The sequence below is a fragment of the Hyla sarda genome, chromosome 4, assembly GCF_029499605.1.
Source record: "Hyla sarda isolate aHylSar1 chromosome 4, aHylSar1.hap1, whole genome shotgun sequence".
NCBI classification, from domain to species: Eukaryota; Metazoa; Chordata; class Amphibia; order Anura; family Hylidae; genus Hyla; species Hyla sarda.
This window is the reverse complement of record NC_079192.1, coordinates 142,498,156-142,517,576: the sequence shown is the minus strand read 5'-3', so window position 1 is coordinate 142,517,576 and position 19,421 is coordinate 142,498,156. Positions and strand designations below refer to the sequence as shown.

General features: G+C 41.8%; 1 protein-coding gene across 3 annotated transcripts in view; it reads right to left on the bottom strand.

Moving 5' to 3' along the window:
* Positions 1-19,421, bottom strand: part of DMXL2 (Dmx like 2) — a 184,816-nt gene that overhangs the window by 143,248 nt on the left and 22,147 nt on the right. For all 3 annotated transcript variants that reach the window (XM_056572295.1, XM_056572293.1, XM_056572294.1), the window contains exons 5-9: positions 16,259-16,412; positions 12,584-12,650; positions 3,463-3,641; positions 1,988-2,165; positions 1,055-1,229 (exon numbers count right to left, since the gene is read on the bottom strand). In XM_056572295.1, the coding sequence (XP_056428270.1) occupies positions 1,055-1,229; positions 1,988-2,165; positions 3,463-3,641; positions 12,584-12,650; positions 16,259-16,412 (753 nt within the window). The remainder of the gene's footprint in view (positions 1-1,054; positions 1,230-1,987; positions 2,166-3,462; positions 3,642-12,583; positions 12,651-16,258; positions 16,413-19,421) is intronic.

The following is a 19,421-nucleotide window of genomic DNA, read 5'->3' as shown; positions in this document are numbered from 1 at the left end:
AAATTAAACTTACCCGTAATGGGGGTGGTCCAGGCCATCCTTCCTTCATGTAGTGTCCGGGGGCGTTCTGGGTGGAGGGTGGTCCGGTCCGGGCTGTCCTTCTCCCACGGTCTTCTTCTCCACTCCGGGCAGGCTCCGGCCTAGTACGCTGCATAGACGCCGCTACGCCGTGACGTCAGGTGCGTCGCTGCGCACGGGCGTCACTGCGCAGCGACGTCTATGCAGTGTACTAGGCCGGAGCCTGCCCGGAGTGGAGAAGAGGCCCGCCGGAGAAGAAGGACAGCCCGGACTGGACCACCCTCCACCCGGAACGCCCCCGGACACTACAGGAACGATGGATGGATGGCCCGGAGCACCCTGGCAGGTAGGGGAGAGAAGCGGGTGGTGGCGCCCGCTTTAAATCAATGATCTGCAGCGGTGTCACAGGGGGTTAAATAGCCGATAACTTATACCGAAATATCGGTATAAGTTATCGGCTATCGGCCCTAACCTGCACCGATTATCGGTATCGGCCCTAAAAAAACGATATCGGTCGATCCCTAGTTTGAACTACTTTTTTCACTATTATAGTGTTGTTTTCTAATAAATATATTGCATATGAAATATGTTGTTCTTCATTTCTAAGCTTTTTTTCCCTAACATATTTCCCCTTACCTTAGATTAGTAACGTCTCTACAAGTTACATCTATGCGATATTTTAATGTCAGAAATAAAGCTGGATGTTTTAATGGAACTGTTGTCTTGAGTGCTGGGATACTTCACCCCATCTGGGGTTTACTTTGGGTCACACAATTTTAGTATCTTGGTATAACTTTGTGCTATTGTGTTCCTGACATTTACTTTCCCTATCATAAAAAAAAAAAAAAAAAAAAAAATGGGAAAAACAAACATGTTGAATGTTAAAAAAAACTTTAAAAAAATAAAAATAAAAAGGTAGATGATTGTAAAGAGGGGAAAATAGCCCAGACTTGAAATGGATAGAACACGCACAAAAAGGCACATACAACATAAAATTACAAAAAAGGTAAATAACATGGATAAGCTTCTACTTTACCAGTGTTTGGATTTATGCTTGCTGCTATGTGAAAATGACACAAAGAATTAGCGTGATGCGAGATGTGCCTGTGGGCTTCCTGCTGGCTTGGCTGACTTGGTAGCAATTCCATGTGAGCAGCCAGAACAGAAGACCGTCTTCTGCCCCTTCTCAAGTGTTTCAAGTGATGAATTGTCTGAATATGAGCGAAAACAATTTAACATTTTAACATTTCATAAGTGGTAAAGTTATCTGGATTAGAAAATATATAGAAGAACAATTTATAGTCAATCATTTAAGGTGTGCTAAGATTTGTAAAAACAACTGTAGATGGCACAGCAAGAATTGCTATGGTGAACTATCAAGAGCCATAGACTACAAGCTCTGCATAGAAGAAAAAATGCAACCGACTATAAATTGCTGGGCTTTCACTCCAGCAAGGATAGGATAGCTCCTTCATACTGAACCCTGTAAATTATAACATTTGTGTCATTCTCTCCAGGGATCTGTCACACGTGATTTCATGTCCATCTTATTATTGATTGCTGAAGGGTAACCTGCTGAGAATATTTAATTCACTTTCTCCGGTTTCACCTATTAAATGCCACAATAAATACAGGACAGCAGTATTTATTGGGAGGAGACATTTTTTGGTTGGTCCTTCATGCACTCACTGGGGCGGATGATTTTAGATCATCGAGGCCTCACGACTGTGCAGTCATCATGCTATGAAAATCTTATAAATATATCCTGTAAATAACACATCAGTCACCTGTAGCTTGCTTATGTTTTCTAAATGACAACATAAAACTTAACTAATAAACATGATAGTATTGTACCATACATCCAACAATACAGATGTTAAATTTTTTGACTCTACAGCCAATGGAATGCGATCCAAGTTTACTATTTAAAAGTCATACATCTTTGTCCACATTAATAAAAAAAACTTACCTCAAGAGCATGTTCAATCTTGTCCTTCTGCTTCCCTGCACTTGACAAACTGCTGCTGGAGCTGCTATAATCAACTATCTGCCCTCCAAGAAGACTATCCTCTGGCAGAAGGGTCTCAGCCCAGAGGCGACAAATGCCATCCTGACAGGATGTAAGTAGCACATTGCACACAGATCCCCTGGAAGAGAATTAAATGCTAAATTAAGGAATTCTAGTGAATGTGTTGGAGGTTATATGACCACTGTTTTTAGTCTGTGTCAAAAATCGGACGCGCTGAGAAAATTACTCAATCGTAGTCACTAGCTGACTACGATTGGGTCCGCTGCCCTATTGAAGTTAATGGGTCGTACTTGTCCATGCACAGATATGATTTCAGCAGATTTGAGCTTCCGAAATCGTATCCGTGCATCGGAGGCTCAAATTGTGATGTGATCGCAGCCTTACAATGTAGAATAGAAAAGGATGGTGCACTCAAACTGGATAATGTCTAAGTACTACAAGTCATGAGCGTACCCCCAAGCGCACCAAAAAAAGTTAAAACACATTTATTAAATAATCATTAAAAGTAAACAGATTAGCGCGTGAACAATAAAATAACATGAAGTAAAATACAAACAGACCAATTGCAATCTTAATCATTGACCATAACTGAGATTGCAATTGGTCTGATTGTATTTTACTCCATTTTATTTTTTACATGGTAATTTGTTTACTTTTAAGTTAGGGCCAAATGTGCTGCATTTTGCTGCTGCAAATTTTCCTACCTATTTAATTTAATGGTTAGCAAAATCAGCTGTAGAAAATATGCAGCAAAATATGGCACGTGTGACCCTACCCTAAATGTTTATTTAATAAAACTAGCATGTGTCTCTAATATTTATTAGTAGTATTTTAGTGCACTTATGAATACTGTCATTTGTTGTTCTTAGTTCATTTTTACCTTTATATCGAGTAATATAGTAGCTGCAGCAACCAAGGTAATGATTTTTTGTAATTCAAGTATTCTTTCATTACAACCATCATTGTCTTGGTTGCTACTATAACAATATTATACTTTTAAGACTTTCAGCTAATACACACAAAGACCTTAGAGGTACTTACCTTTTACCTGTCAGACAGAAAAATGTAATATATATAGTCGTTGAGCGAACTTACAGTAAATTGGCTCGTAGTGAACATCGTGGCTCGGCGGTTGATTACTTTAGTCTGCATAAATGAGTTCAGCTTTCCAAGGGCTCTGTTTGCCTGGAAAGTCTTGGATGACAGTCTTAGGTCTCCTAGGGCTGTATCCACCTTTCCCAGGCAACCAGAGCACTTGGAAAGCTGAACTAATTTATGAAGACTAAAGTTATCAAAGGATGAGCCACGAGGTTTGCCACAAGAAAATTTAGTTTAAGTTTGCTCAACTCTAATAGTCAACCACATTTTACCACCATATGCTCTCTTCAGCTACAGTATGGTACACAAGAGTTTACCTTGGCATAAATCTGCTTGTGTTCCTCCATGAAAAACCGTTCACTGCTCGAGGGTGGGCTAGATACACAAATGAGAAGTTGACATCAACAGAGCTTCCCTTTTTCTCTTGAACTTCATGAGGTAAAAAAGATGACTTCCATCCAGTCAAAGGGTACCAGACCTTGAGAAGACAGTCGTCCTGTTGGGAGAATTGGGTTAATCATGCAGAATATTTAGATCAGTTATAAGTAAATTCATTACTTCCCCCTTTGCCTGTCTGTACTTCAAAAGGAAGTGATACGTTTCAGAACATTTACTGATCTTGAAGTAAGCTGAAAGGCTCCTTTCACACTGACGTTTGTGCCATCAGTGTACCAGCCATTGCACGTCAGTCACATCTTTTTCTCCCACTATCATAATGGACTTATAACGGACGTTAGAGGAATCCCACTCAAGTGAATGGGATCCTCTTTGCCCGTTACGACTCCCATCTTGCTCCGTTACAATAATGGACTTTAATGGCAGGAAAAAAAAAAGAACCATTAACCCCTTAAGGACCCTGCCATTTTTTGAACATCTTACCACTGTCACTTCAAGCATTAATAACTCTGGGATGCTTTTACCTTTCATTCTGATTCAGAGATATTTTTTTCGTGACATATTCTACTTTAATGTTAGTGGTAAAATTTTGTCGATACTGGTTTCACTTATTGGTGAAAAATTCCACAATTTGATGAAAAAATTTAAAATTTTTAATTTTTTTTAACTTTTTAAGCTCTCTGCTTATAAGGAAAATGGATATTCCAAATAAATTATACATTGATTCACATACACAATGGGGGACATGTATCAAAGATTTTACCCCTGTTTTGTGTGTATTTTTTGCACAAAATTTTGCGCAAGCCCTTTTTTTGCGCATTTTTTTGCGCACGTTTTGGTTGAGCATGTCCTCCAGATGTGGCCTAATCGGGGTACCTTGGAGTGACATCTATAGTACGCATGGATTTATTAACTGCGTACTTTTTTTTACACCCAAAATTTTGCCGCAAGAGCTGTTTTTTTTGCGCAAATATAAGCCGTCTTGGACTTAACGTAGCAAGATGCTCTAAATCATTGATTCTATTTTCCAAAGAGTGGATTGAGGAGATTACTACATTTACCCGCAATTTCTGAAGCTCATTGCACTTGATTGATAAATTTAGTGCTTCTGCACATAATTTAGAATTCGGGAAAAGGGGTAAACTGCTTCTACCATACACAAATAATGATACATGTCCCCCAATATGTCTACTTTATATTTGCATCATAAAGCTGACCCCTGCCACCTCACTCCTATCCCTTCAGGGGGATCGTAGGTGTCTTAGACAAACGCGATCCCCCTTATATTCCGGGTCAACAGGTCAACATAGACCCGTATGACCCGGAATAGGCACAAATTGCAAATGTGAATTCACTTGCGATTTGCGCTGATCGCAGACATGGGGGGGGGGTCTGATTACCCCCCTGGGCATTTGCGCGGGGTGCCTGCTGATAGATATCCGCAGTCACCCCGGTCCGGTCCCCGCCCGGTGTGCGGCGGGGACCGAAATTGCCACGGGTGAATGGATACGTCCTGGGTCCTTAAGTACCAGAAAGCCAGGGTTTATCCATACGCCCTAGGTCCTTAACCCCTTCCCGACCTATGACATACCTGTACGTCATGGGTGGCAAGGTGTTCCCGACCCATGACATACAGGTACGTCATGAACATTACTGCCGCTACTCACGGCACCCCGCAGTGCCCGGAAAGATGGTGGCTATCACTGATAGCCAGCCATCTTACCGTGCAACCACGGGGGGTTTCATCCCCCACCCACCCCCAGCGATCGCTGCTATCAGCTGGTCAAATCTGACTAGCTGATGGCAGCGTTTCGCTATCAGAATACTTAGCAGCGCGGTGTGTGAGTTCCGATCACGGGGATCGGGACACACACCGCTCTGCTAAGTGTCCCTGACCCGTCCCCCGGGCCTTTGGCTTTCTGGGCATGCTGGGAGTTGTAGTTTTGCAACATCTGGAGGTCCTCAGTTTGGAGACCACTGTATAATGGTCTCCAATCTGTGCTCTTCCAGATGTTGCAAAACTACAAATCTCAGCATGCTCAGTCTGTCCAGGCATGCTGGGAGTTGTAGTTCTCTAACATCTGGAAGAGCACAGATTGGAGACCATTATACAGTGGTCTCCAAACTGTGGACCTCCAGATGTTGCAAAACTACAACTCCCAGCATGCCCAGACTGCCCAAGCATGCTGGAAGTTGTAGTTTGGCAACATCTGATCCTTCAGATATTGCCGAACTACAACTTCCAGCATGCCTGGGCAGTCTGGGCATGCTGGGAGTTGTAGTTTTGCAACAACTGGAGGCAAACTAGTTGGGAAACATTGTCTGTTTCCTACCTCAGTGCCTCCAGCTGTTGCAATTGTTGCAAAACTATAACTCCCAGCATGCACTGGCAGACCATGCATGCTGGGAGTTGTAGTTTTGCAACAGCTGGAGGCACACTGGTTTGGAAACACTAAGTTTGGTTGCAAAACACTTGAAAGTTTATTACTTAACTTAGTGTTTCCAAACCAGCGTTCCTCCAGCTGTTGCAAAACTACAACTCCCAGCATGCACGGACAGCCAAAGGGCATGCTCGGAGTTTGCAACAGCTGGATGTTTGCCCCCCCCCCCCAATGTGAATGTACAGGGTACACTCACATGGGCGGAGGTTTACAGTGAGTGCTGCAAGTTTGAGATGGCGCAAATTTTGCGCTGCAGCTCAAACTTCCAGCGGCAAACTTGCTGTGAACCTCTGCCCATGTGACTGTACCCTAAAAACACTACACTACACTGACACTAACCTAAAATAAAAAGTAAAAAACACAGCCCCCCTCCCCCAAAAAATGAAAAACGTCTGGTACGCTACTGTTTCCAAAACGGAGCCTCCAGCTGTTGTAAAATAATAACTCCCAGTATTGCCAGACAGCCATTGACTGTCCAGGCATGCTGGGAGTTTTGCAACAGCTGGAGGCACCCTGTTTGGGAATCATTGGCATAGAATACCCCTATGCAAATCCCTAATTCAGGCCTCAAATGCGCATGGCGCTCTTTCACTTTGGAGCCCTGTCGTATTTCAGGGCAACAGTTTTGGGACACATATGGGGTATCGCCGTACTCGGGAGAAATTGCCTTACAAATTTTGGGGGGCTTTTTCTTCTTTAACCCCTTATGAAAAGGTGAAGTTGGGGTCTACACCAGCATGTTAGTGTAAAAAAATAAATTGCCCTATACTTTTCATTTTCACAAGAGGTAAAAGGGAAAAAAGACCCCCAAAATTTGTAACGCAATTTCTCCCGACTACGGAGATACCCCATATGTGGGCGCAAAGTGCTCTGGGGGCGCACAACAAGGCCCAGAAGGGAGAGTGCGCCATGTACATTTGAGGCGATTTGCACAGGGGTGGCTGATTGTTACAGCAGTTCTGACAAACGCAAAACAATAAATATCCATATGTGACCCCATTTTGGAAACTACACCCTCACGGAATGTAATAAGGGGTACAGTGAACATTTACACCCCACTGGTGTATGACAGATTTTTGGAACAGTGGTCTGTGAAAATGAAAAATAAAATTTTTGATTTGCACAGTCCACTGTTTCAAATATCTGTCAAACGCCAGTGGGGTGTAAATGCTCACTGCACCCCTTATTAAATTCCATGAGGGGTATAGTTTCCAAAATGGGGTCACATGTGGGGGGGGGGTCCACTGTTCTGGCACCATAGGGGCTTCCTAAATGGGACATGCCCCCCAAAAACCCTTTCAGAAAAACTCACTCTCCAAAATCCCATTGTCGCTCCTTCCCTTCTGAGCCCTCTACTGCGCCCGCCGAACACTTTACATAGACATATGAGGTATTTCCTTACTCGAGAGAAATTGGGTTACAAATTTTAGGGTGATTTCTCTCCTTTTACCCCTTGTAAAAATCCAAAAATTGGGTCTACAAGAAAATGCGAGTGTAAAAAATGAAGATTTAGAATTTTCTCCTTCACTTTGCTGCTATTCCTGTGAAACACCTAAAGGGTTAAAACACTTACTGAATGTCATTTTGAATACTTTGGGGGGTGCAGTTTTTATAATGGGGTCATTTATGGGGTATTTCTAATATGAAGACCCTTAAAATCCACTTCCAACCTGAACTGGGCACTGAAAAATTAAGATTTTGAAAATCTTGAGAAAAATTGGAAAATTGCTGCGGAACTTTGAAGCCTCTGGTGTCTTCCAAAAGTAAAAACTTGTCAATTTTTTTATGCAAACACAAAGTAGACATATTGTATATGTGAATCAATATGTAATTTATTTGGAATATCCATTTTCCTTTCAAGCAGAGACTTTCAAAGTTAGAAAAATGCTAAATTTTCAAAATTTTCATGAAATTTTTAGATTTTTTACCAAGAAAGGATACAAATATCAGTGACATTTTACCAATAACATAAAGTAGAATATGTCACGAAAAAACAATCTCGGAACCAGAATGATAAGTAAAAGCATTCCAGAGTTATTAATGTTTAAAGTGACAGTGGTCAGATTTTCAAAAAATGCCCAGGTCATGAAGGTGAAAATGGGCTGGGTCATGAAGGGGTTAAGGAGTTAAAAGGTACTACCATGGAAAACTTTACAGATTTGTAAATTACTTCTATTAAAAAATCTTAATCCTTCCAGTACTTTTTAGGGGCTGTATACTACAGAGGAAATGTTTATCTTTTTGGATTTCTCTGATGTCACGACCACAGTGCTCTCTGCTGACCTCTGCTGTTCATTTTAGGGACTGTCCAGAGCAGGAAAAAATCCCCATAGTAAACATATTCTGCGCTGGACAGTTCCTAAAATGGAAAGCAAATGTCAGCAGAGAGCACTGTGGTCGTGACATCAGAGAAATCCAAAGAGAAACATTTCCTCTGTAGTATACAGCCCCTAAAAAGTACTGGAAGGATTAAGATTTTTTTATAGAATTAATTTACAAATCTGTTAAACTTTCTGGCACCAGTTGATTAAAAAAAAAAAAAGTTTTCCACGGTAGTACCCCTTTAACATCAGTTTGTAACGGAGCAATAGTATAGTGTTAAAGGAGCCTTAACTGGCACTGGTACAATGCATCCGTACAGTTACAGAAAACATCAAGAGAGAGATCTCAGCTGTCATCCATTTCTTAACAGAGTTATCAGTTACACATTTTATAACTGATAAAGAAGGAAAATCTACATTCCCTGCAGCTTTATTGTCAGTCTGAGGATAAGTTTCTACTTGTTTTTTTGTCCTGAAACGCCAGTGCAACTTCCTGCGTCTGGTGGTTTTTCAATTGTGTGGAAATTGCATTTTTCCCCTTTAGCGTTTTTTCTAAATTTGTTGGGTACCCAAAAAAAAAAAAAAAAAAAAAAAAAAAAAAAAAAGGGTGCAGTAGTGGTGAAAAAATGTATTTAACTAAATTCCTATTTTTTTTTAGAATGACATTTTTATAAATTTTTAAACAGGGATCAATTTATGTGGGTGGGCAGGGCCCTAAAAATGTAGCAGACAATAATAAAAATGTAGTGTGTGTGTGTGTGTTTCACTTCTTTTCCTTCTTTTTAAATATTTTTTTGGTTTTAGGTAGTACTACTACTCCCAGCATGGAACACACTGTTCCATGATGGGAGTAGTAGTTCCTGTACTAATAGACAAATCGCCCCGGTGTCACTCCTGACACCCGATGCGATAATCCATAATATAGCGGAGATGTGGAGCGGCTATAGTTTGGGCCGGCCAGTGAAGTGAATAGAAATTCACATCACTCATTCATATTTTCTGTCCAGAGTGGGGGATTGGCAATATGGTTGAAGCCAAGCTCCACTCTCAACGGGAAATATGAATGAGTGAGTGGTGGCTGAAGTCCAGAGCAGAGATGTGAGCGAACGAGAAAGCCGCTCTGCATCTCAGGGATGAAGGATCATCGAAGCTGTGATCTGTCCTTTACTACAGAGTGTGCTCCATGTTGGGAGTAGTAGTACCTGCAGTTAAGGACAGATCACAGCGGATGTCACTCCTGACACCCGTTGCGATCCTCCTGTGTAACGTATAGATGCGGCCGGCCGCTCTTCTATGGTCCCCTGCACTGACCTATATATACACCTATTCATATTTCCCACAGAGAGTTGTGATTGGCTGGAACCATCCGGCCAATCACAGCTCTCCGCAGGAAATATGAATAGGTGTATATATACGGCAGTGTAGGGGACCATAGAAAAAAAGCGGGCCCCATCTATACATTATACAGGAGGATCGTAACAGGTGTCAGAAGTACAGGTACTACTAATCCCATCATGGAACAGTGTAATCCATGCTGGGAGTAGTAGTACTATCTAAAAAATGTGGGGGAACATCTGAATGGGGATATTTTAACCCCTTAAGGACCAGGCCTATTTTGGCCGTGAGGACCAGACCAATTTTATTTTTGCATTTTCGTTTTTTCCTCCTCGCCTTCTAAAAATCATAACTCTTAATATTTCCATCCACAGACCGACATGAGGGCTTGGACTTATTTTACCATAAAATGTACGATGCAACCAAACAAATATTATTTATGTGGGAAAATTGAAAAGAAAACCGCAATTTAGCAAATTTTGGAAGGTTTTGTTTTCACGCTGTACACTTTATGGTAAAAATGACATGTTTTCTTTATTCTATGGGTCAATACGATTAAAATGCTACCCATGTTATATGCTTTTCTATAATTGTACCACTTAAAAAAAATCACAAACCATTTTAACAAAATTAGTATGTTTGAAATTGCCCTATTTTGGCCACCTATAACTTTTACATTTTTCCGTATATGGGGCGTTATGAGGGCTCATTTTTTGCGCCATGATCTGTTGTTTTTATCAGTACCACTTTTGCTTAGGTTTTACTTTTTATAAATTTTTCATAAGTTTTTTTTTTTTAATAAAATGTGACAAAAAAAAAAGCAGCAATTTTGGACTTTTTAGGTTTACGCTTTTCACCGTACGGGATAATTAACAATGCATTTTAATAGTTCAGACTTTTACGCACGCAGCGATACCAAATATGTGTATTAATTAATTTTTTTATGCTTTATTGGGGGAGGGGATTTTTCAAATTTTTTTACTTTCTTCTTTATTTTTAAAACATTTTTACATTTTTTTTTTTTTACACACTTTAATAGACCCCATAGGGGACTATTTATAGCATGGAGCATAGCACTGATCAGCGCTGCGGGCGATCCGATCATCCATTCAAAGTACCGCATTGTTGCAGATGCCGTGATCTGTCTTGATCGCGGATGTCCGCCATTACCGTCGGGTCCCTGGCTGCTGATAGCAGACGGGACATGCCGTGCATGACACAAGCACAGGTCCGGTGCTCGCGGTCATGACGGCGCGTAAATGTACGTCATGGTGCGTTAAGTACCACAGTACCATGAAGTACATTTACGTCCATTGTCGTTAAGGGGTTAAATGAAAATGAACAGCTGCAGAAATTTCGGCAACAAATCTGCCATGTGTGAACTCACCATTACTAAATATTTTGTAGGAATTATACCTAAGTAGCAAATGTTTACCGGTATTTAGAGGCCATCTTTCTGCATGTTCTCTCATATTCACTTAACACATCTTGAGAAGAAAAAAAATCACAAGTTTTTGCTAAAACCAAAGATCCTATAAACCAAAGTGCTAAATTTCCTTTGCACAAGATTCATCGGGAGTATAAAAGCACAAGGGTGATCCCCTAGGTCAGGATGTTTAAGGGAGCAAGGCAAGCAAATATGAGTCACACCCATGATGGAACTGGGAACAATCTGCCATCTGAAGCGGAGGCAGTAAACGCCTTCTAGCTGGAAGTGTAACGTTGCCATCTGTCACAGAATCATATGCCTGGATAATCATGGATACTGCAACATGACTTTAGAGGATAGAGGGAAAACAACCAAATCTGGCATCACTAAGCTGCTACGATACATACAGTATGATAGAAAATCTAAATCCTTATCATTATGTTGTTTTATTTATTTTCATTTTCTCAGTTTTTCCAGCCCCACAAAGAAAAAAAACAATGATATGGTCAGTTCAATAGCGCTTAAAAAGGTAGAGCTGAGCAACTATACTTGCACAGGGTTCCCTACTAAAGCTGCGAAGATTAGTATATATCAGTACAGTGACACCCCCCCCCCCCCCCGACCTACGATGGCCCCGACATACGATCATTTCAACATACGATGGTCTCTCAGAGGCCATCGCATGTTGAAGGCAGCATCAACATGCGATGCTTTTGTATGTCGGGGCCATCGCATAAACGGCTATATGGCAGCACAGACTGCTTCAGCTGCCACCGGATAGCCGTTTATGGTGCCCAGTGTGGTCCACTGACGATCACTTACCTGTCCTCGGGGCTCCGGCGCGTCCTCTTCGGGATCCCCTGCATCGCCGCGCTCTCCATCATCGTCATCACGTTGCTGCGCACGCCGTCCCGTCATCCAATAGGAGCGGCGTGCGTAGCGACGTGATGGCGGCGACGTGAGAGCGAGGATGCCGGGGAAGCAGAGGCCTTGCTGGAGCGTTGGGGACACCCCAGGGACGCGGCGACAGCGATGGAAGGCGACATCCAGGGCAGCGGTGACGGTCCAGAGCGGTGGGGACACGTGAGTATAATCACCAATACCAGTGGTCTTCAACCTCCGGACCTCCAGATGTTGCAAAACTACAACTCCCAGCATGCCCGGACAGCCGGTGGCTGTCCGGGCATGCTGGGTGTTGTAGTTTTGCAACATCTGGAGGTCCGCAGGTTGTAGACCACTGTCCTATACTTTACATTGCACGGATCCCTCAACATACGATGGTTTCAACAAACGATGGTTCATTTGGAACGGATTACCATTGTATGTTGAGGGACCACTGTAGTTAAAGCACTGAAAAAACAGATGAATAGTGTAGGGTTTCTGTTATAAAATGTCTTGTTTTTCTTTTGTTCTTAATTTTAACTCTTATATAATCATTAAAAACATATACTTGACCTGTAGTCACCAACTTTTTGAACAGTGACCTTTACTAAACAACATAGTAAAGATCTCTTACCTTCCCTGCAGTTGCAAAGTATTCACCATCTGGGGACCATTTCATTAAAAGCACAGGCACTGCAGTTCTGTGAGCAAAGAGACATTAAATATTCATTGCCATGGTCTGCCGTTTTGCAACATATGTAAATTAGATCAATAAATAAAGAGAACCTGCCTGTAATAGTAGGTTATTAATCATTTATGCTACAACCTAAATGATAGATGGCAAATGATTTTAGCCTGGTGCAGTGTAACGTAAAACATATAGCAGGTTATAAACAGAAAAGGCTTATAGTTATTTACCCCAGTAAAAACAGCTCTAACAAATTGGCCCAATTTTTCACAAATGCACAATATTTAACCAAAGCATTACAGTTTGGGTAGGTTTTCCTGAATTCCACTAGTGCAATGGAAAGAGAAATAGGGAATAACATCAAGCAAGCAGCAGTTTCCCACACACACATATATGTGCTACAGTTACTCCACTTATACTCATGACATAAATATCTTCTTGTGAGATAAATAGTCAAGGATCAATAAGCCAAATTCCATATAGCACAAAAGACAACAGAGCGCTTCTGTGTGCGATCTTCCAGACCAGGTAGGATTATGTGGGTGAGTAAGGGTTGTGCATATTCCAGGCACAACGCTGATGTGGGCTTAATGTAACAACTGCTGCGGCTTCCCACGCTGGATAAACCGGCGTGTGAGAGACAGTGAAGGAGGAGGAAATCGGAAGCTGAGATCGCGCTGTTGCAGAAAAGGTTCAAGGATACTGGTAGAAGTCTTAATTACTTTTATTCTATTCACACAACGCGTTTCTGGATATTAATAATCCTTTCTTCAGGCGTGAAGAAAGGATTATTAATATCCAGAAACGCGTTGTGTGAATAGAATAAAAGAAATTAAGACTTCTACCAGTATCCTTGAACCTTTTCTGCAACAGCGCGATCTCAGCTTCCGATTTCCTCCTCCTTCCCAAATTCTATATAGGGCTGGGCGGTATACCGGTTCATACCAAATACCGAAATTTTTGTGCTGCACGATATGAATTTTAACCCATACCGGTTTGGCCCCTCCCCCTCGGGAATGAATGAATCAGCCCAGCGATGCGCTGTCCCCACATGGGGGAACTAATCCTATGTGACCTCCTCGTCTTGTTTGTTGCGGCTGCCGGCGCTGACACTCTATACCAGTGGTCTCCAACCTGCGGACCTCCAGATGTTGCAAAACTGCAACTCCCAGCATGCCCGGACAGATCTGGAGGTCCGCAGGTTGGAGACCACTGCTCTATACTGTGCGGTATCCCTATGCCCGGGCTGCAAAAAATAAACAAAATAAACTTTAACTCACCTCCCGTTGGTCCGGTACCGGCCTCCCTTGTTTCCTGGGGACGGGAACGTCGGAGAGCTGTCAGCCTATCACCGGCTGCAGCGATGTTCTGCCTCGGCCGGTGATAGGCTGAGCCCACTGTCGGCTTCTTACATGACAGTGGGCTCAGCCTATCACTGGCCGAGGCGGAACATCGCTGCGACCTTGAGATAGGCTTACAGCTCTCCGACGTTCCCGTCCCCAGCGTAAGGCCGATGTAGGTGCGTTAAAGTTTATTTTGTTTACCTTGTGCAGCACGGGCATAGGGATACCGCACAGTATAGAGTGCCAGCGCCGGAGGCCGCAACAAACAGGATAAGGAGGGCAGCGCTTGCTGGTGATATGCGAGTATTTACCCCGATGGGGATGTGGGCTGATAATTAATATGGGGGGGGGGGTGTCTAGGAAATACCGTTATATACCGTGGAACCGCCAAAAGTTTAAAAAATACCGTGATACACACATTTGGTCATACCGTCCAGCCCTAATTCTATAGACAACATTGTTTACATTTTTTTTTCTTTTTATTATCATTAATTTGCTTTCTGAATACACAATAAGGAGACATTATAAACAAAAGTCTTATTTAAAAATAACCTACCATTAGCTGCTACTGTATACCTGAGACATTTGGAGGTATGCAGACTGTATCCCTTACTGTATGTATATTGTAGTACTCTTTCCTCTACACTAACAAATGGTTATTTTCTTACCAGAAGAATTCTACAAACATTTTAGGAAAAAAAATCACAGGGAGACTGGGGACAGAGAGCTAATTTTAGAAACAGGTTTATTTATAGCGCCAGCTTTTTTAGGGTGACTGCACTACTGGCCAAGGAAGCTGCAACAATGCAAGGCCCACAGAGACAAACTTTAGGAACCATATATTCCCAGTCTAATAACTGGAATAACTGGCACCATATTTTGTGGACAGTTTATCAAGATAAAGAAAGCACCAGGAAGTGAAGGCACCGGACATCGGTTTAACCACAAGATATTGCTGCTCAATCAATGGCCACAGAGGTGTTACTGGCTGAGCAGCACTGCCATGTCCTGGGACCCACACCAGGTAGTTGAATGTGGCTGAGACAGGGAGCAATGATACTAGATATTATGTTGGGACCAAGTGGGGCAAGTATAGTTTTGGGGCTTTTTTTTTTTAAAGGGGTACTCCGCCCCTAGACATCTTATCCCCTATCCAAAGGATAGGGGATAAGATGTCTCATCGTGGGGGTCCTGCCGCTGGGGACTTCCGCTATCTCGGCTGCGGCACCCCAGACATCCGGTGCATGGAGCAAACTTCGCTCCGTGCCTGATGATTGGCGATGCGGGGCGGAGGCTTGTGACGTCACGGTCATGCCCAGTTCGTAACGTAACGGCCATGCCCCTCAATGTAAGTCTATGGGAGAGGGCGCGACGGCCCATGAACCATTTATACAAGCCATAAACTATTTAAAAACATAACAAAAGTTGGAATTTAAAAAAAATTTGCCCTGACTGTTAGTTAAGCAGGGAAAGCAATGGAAGAACACCTCTGACGCTTGGCATCAAAGGAAAAACATTTTTTTTGGGGGGGGGGAAGCATTATGGAAGCATAGATATTTGACAGGTACCATATATGTCTCCTTGCCCTAACAGTGTCAGCAGTTTGGAACATGAACTGTAGCTGACAGATTCCCTTTCAGCTCTCACTCTCCATGTCTATCTGCTCCTCCACTAATTTGTGCCTTTTGATTCCCTAGCCCGATTCACCAACTATGTTTTTAGTTTCTGTGCACAATATGTTAATGAGGGTATAGACCGTAAAATAGGTGGTTGGGATAGACTGTTCATCCCCTGGGTCACCCCCATGGATAGTCTATGTACCCTTTTGTGGACTTAAGGGTGGTTCTTCTCACTTTTCAGCTTTCAATGGGAAGTGAACCTCCCTGAGAACTGAACAATAATGACCACCCTGTTGACACGCTATGCCCTGCAACATACCACCGATAATTGGGAAACGGGGAGGGCTGGAAAAAATATGCACGCACACAAATCTGTGGAGCAGCAGCTAAACCTTAGATTTCCAATTAAAAATTCCACTTAGATCCTTTTTCATTTGAGGATGTAATAGCGTGGAAGCTAACACACACAATGCACACACAACCCCATGCACAATGGAGACCTATAAGGATTCTATTATATAACTATACACACTAATCAACACCTCATTCCTGAAGGACATTAGAATATGAACACATTATGTCACATAACAAATGACATTTGTAATTTTAGAACATGTTCAGAACTGCAGCAGCATGACCAAAGCCTCTTCTCAACTTACTTGCATTGCCAGATACAGTTCCAGTCATTCAGGGCAGGTTGAACTTTATCCTCTATGACGTCGCTGTCAAGATCATCCTCATCCTCTTCTAGAATATCACTGGAAGGTGGTGCCCATAATTGTAGGTAATCAGTGGCTGTCAGCAGTCTGTTACCTGCAGATTATTCATGATCATAGACAAAATGAATCTTTAGAGCTCCTGGATTTGTAAAATGACAAATGCTTATTATAAAAAAAATTTAAAAGCTATAGAATTAAATAAGATAATACTGCATTGTGGTTACATAAAATATATACAATGAATTTATAATGTTTCTTTTATGATCTCATTCACAATTATGTAGCTGTCACTATTGTGTCACTTAGATTTGTTCTATAACAATTACTGCCAGATAATAAACCATGTTCTAAATTTCTAATCTGTTTTCTCATTGTATTTTTTATTTTTTTTGTATATTGTTGGGGGGCATCCATATCCATATATCTTATCTAGCTTGTTAACAGCATTTAAAGAGATGCTTTACAGCAGCCACATGGACCATATGAAAAACTAGTCTAGAGCGCACTCATTGCAGCAGATGTATGAAACTGCCTTAAAAAAACTGGTCTTTATTACACATAGCAACCAATCACAGCACAGTTTTCAATTTTCAATAGCAGAATATGTAATGAAAGCGGAACTATGACTGTTGCTATTGGAAACAAAGACAGTCTTTCTTTTTTGACTGTTTGATAACTTTTAGATGTGGGGCCCCAAAGCAAAATCATTAATGGGGTATTCCAGGAAAAAAATTAAAAAAAATAATTTAAAATATTTAAAAAATCTCAATCTTTCCAATAATTATCAACTGCTGAAGTTGAGTTGTTCTTTTCTGTCTGGCAACAGTGCTCTCTGCTGACATCTCTGCTTGTCTCGGGAACTGCACAGAGAAGAAGAGGTTTGCTATGGGGATTTGCTTCTTCTCTGGACAGTTCCTGAGACAGGTGTCATCAGAGAGCACTTAGACAGAAAAGAACAACTCAAATTCAGCTGCTCATAAGTACTGAAAGGATTACGATTTTTTTATAGAAGTAATTTACAAATCTGCAGGTAGAGAAAAGAAATAGTCGGTGACTCGCCACTCTTCTGTTCAGCAAAGTTCTTTATTGCACATATTCACAACAGTGTTGCCCAGGGAGAAGAGTTGAAGCACTATGTAGTGCGAAACAGCGTTGTCGCCTCTCTGTGGTATCCCCCTGTGTGTCCATCTCCGTCTTCTCCCTGGGCAACACTGTTGTGAATATGTGCAATAAAGAACTTTGCTGAACAGAGAGTGGTGAGTCGCCGACTATTTCTTTTCTCTACCTGCATGCTTGATGGACTTTCCCTTTGTCAGTCTGAGCACCACCAGCTTCCCACAATTTAACCGCTACAGAGCTACAGTAGTCCCAAGGATCAGAAGTAAGCTGTGCCGATTGTTCTCATGTTTCTTAATTTACAAATCTGTTTGACTCTCTGGAGCCAGTTGATATATATATAAAAAAAGGTTTTCCAGGATAACCCCTTTAACAGACTTAACTATAATGCTTCATATATTGCACTGGTCTCCACATAAAATAAAAAGATACCTAATGGACCCTTCCAGACTCCACATGCAACTGCACACTTTGCACCCCCTAGTTATGTCCCTGACTCTTATGAAAAACGTTTTTAATTAATCTTTGTGACCTGTGCAGAGGTCATTGTGCAATGAGGAGGAGAAGAGAAGTAGTGACAATGGGGGAGATTTATCAAAGCCTGTCCAGAGGAAAAGTTTGTTTCATTTTTCACAGGCCTTTTCAAAAATGAAAGAAGCAATCTGATTGGTTGCTATGGGCAACTCCAAAACTTTTCCTCTGGGCAGGTTTTGATAAATCTCCCCCTTATGAACCTATTGTAAATGGCCTGATCCCATCTTATCCACAGTTATCCGATCTATGTTCTGCCTATGCTGATAGTGAGGAGACTGCTAAAAAGTAATTCCTACAGAATAGGAAGAGACATCTTTTCTTGAGACTTTGTGGTCATAAAAAAATGAAATAAACAAATAAATCAAACAATTATATATATATATATATATATTCCCTCGAGTAAAAACATCCCTTAAAATTCTTTCAAAAATATGTTTAAAGTAAAAACATGATGAAACTGCGGATGTTTTTTATTTTAAAAAGGCTTCTGTAAAAAATAAACGTTGGAATCAGATTGGTTGCTATGGGCAATTGGTCCTGTGGCACAAGATATACCGGTAAATAAATCTCTCACATACAGGTTTAGGCAAGCAGAGCTAATCTGTATGAGTGGTTAGGTTCAGGCCATTGGCCATAGCTGCTTAACCATCAGCTATGCGTCACCTGTAACACAGCCCCTTACCTTCCCCTGAAAAATAGGGATGTTTGTTTACCACCAGGAACCAGGTGAGTAAAAATAAGACTGACTTGTCAGATATGTCAGTCTTTCTTTAGATATGATTTCCCGAATTGTTGTCCTCTGTGACCCAAGAAGAACAGTATGTGTAGGGCAGTACACTGTCTCATGCTTGTATAACACTAACATTCAATAATGCTAATGAGTAGTTTTTAAAGCATTATGATAGTCTCCTAGAGACTGAAACAAATAAAGTAAAATTAAGTAATACATAAAAAATACAAGTACACAGTAAAATAAATCAATAACCTTCCATAAAAAGTGGGTTCTATTTAGTACAAAGTGTAAAAAATAAATAAATAATAAAGGAAGGGTAATCCACTGCCAGACAGCTCTGGCAGCGACTTGTCTCCTGCTCAGACATCATCTGTAGACTAATCAGAGCAGTGTTTCCCTTCCAGGGTGCCTCCGGCTGCTGTAAAACTACAACTCCCAGCAAGTAGTTTTACAACAGCTGGAGGCACCCTGGTTGGGAAACACTGCCCTAAAGTCAGTCAAGTGTTGCCAAAATCAGCGGGGTGACAAATGCCAGAAAACTTGTTAAAGGGGTACACCGACCCTAATACATCTTATCCCCTATCCAAAGGATAGGGTATAAGATGTCTGATCGCGGTTGTCTCGACGCTGTGGACCCCCGCAATCTGTCATTCAGCACCCACCTTTGTGAGCTCTCTGCAGCGCTGGAGGCTCCGAGTGTGCAGCGCGATGACCACGGGG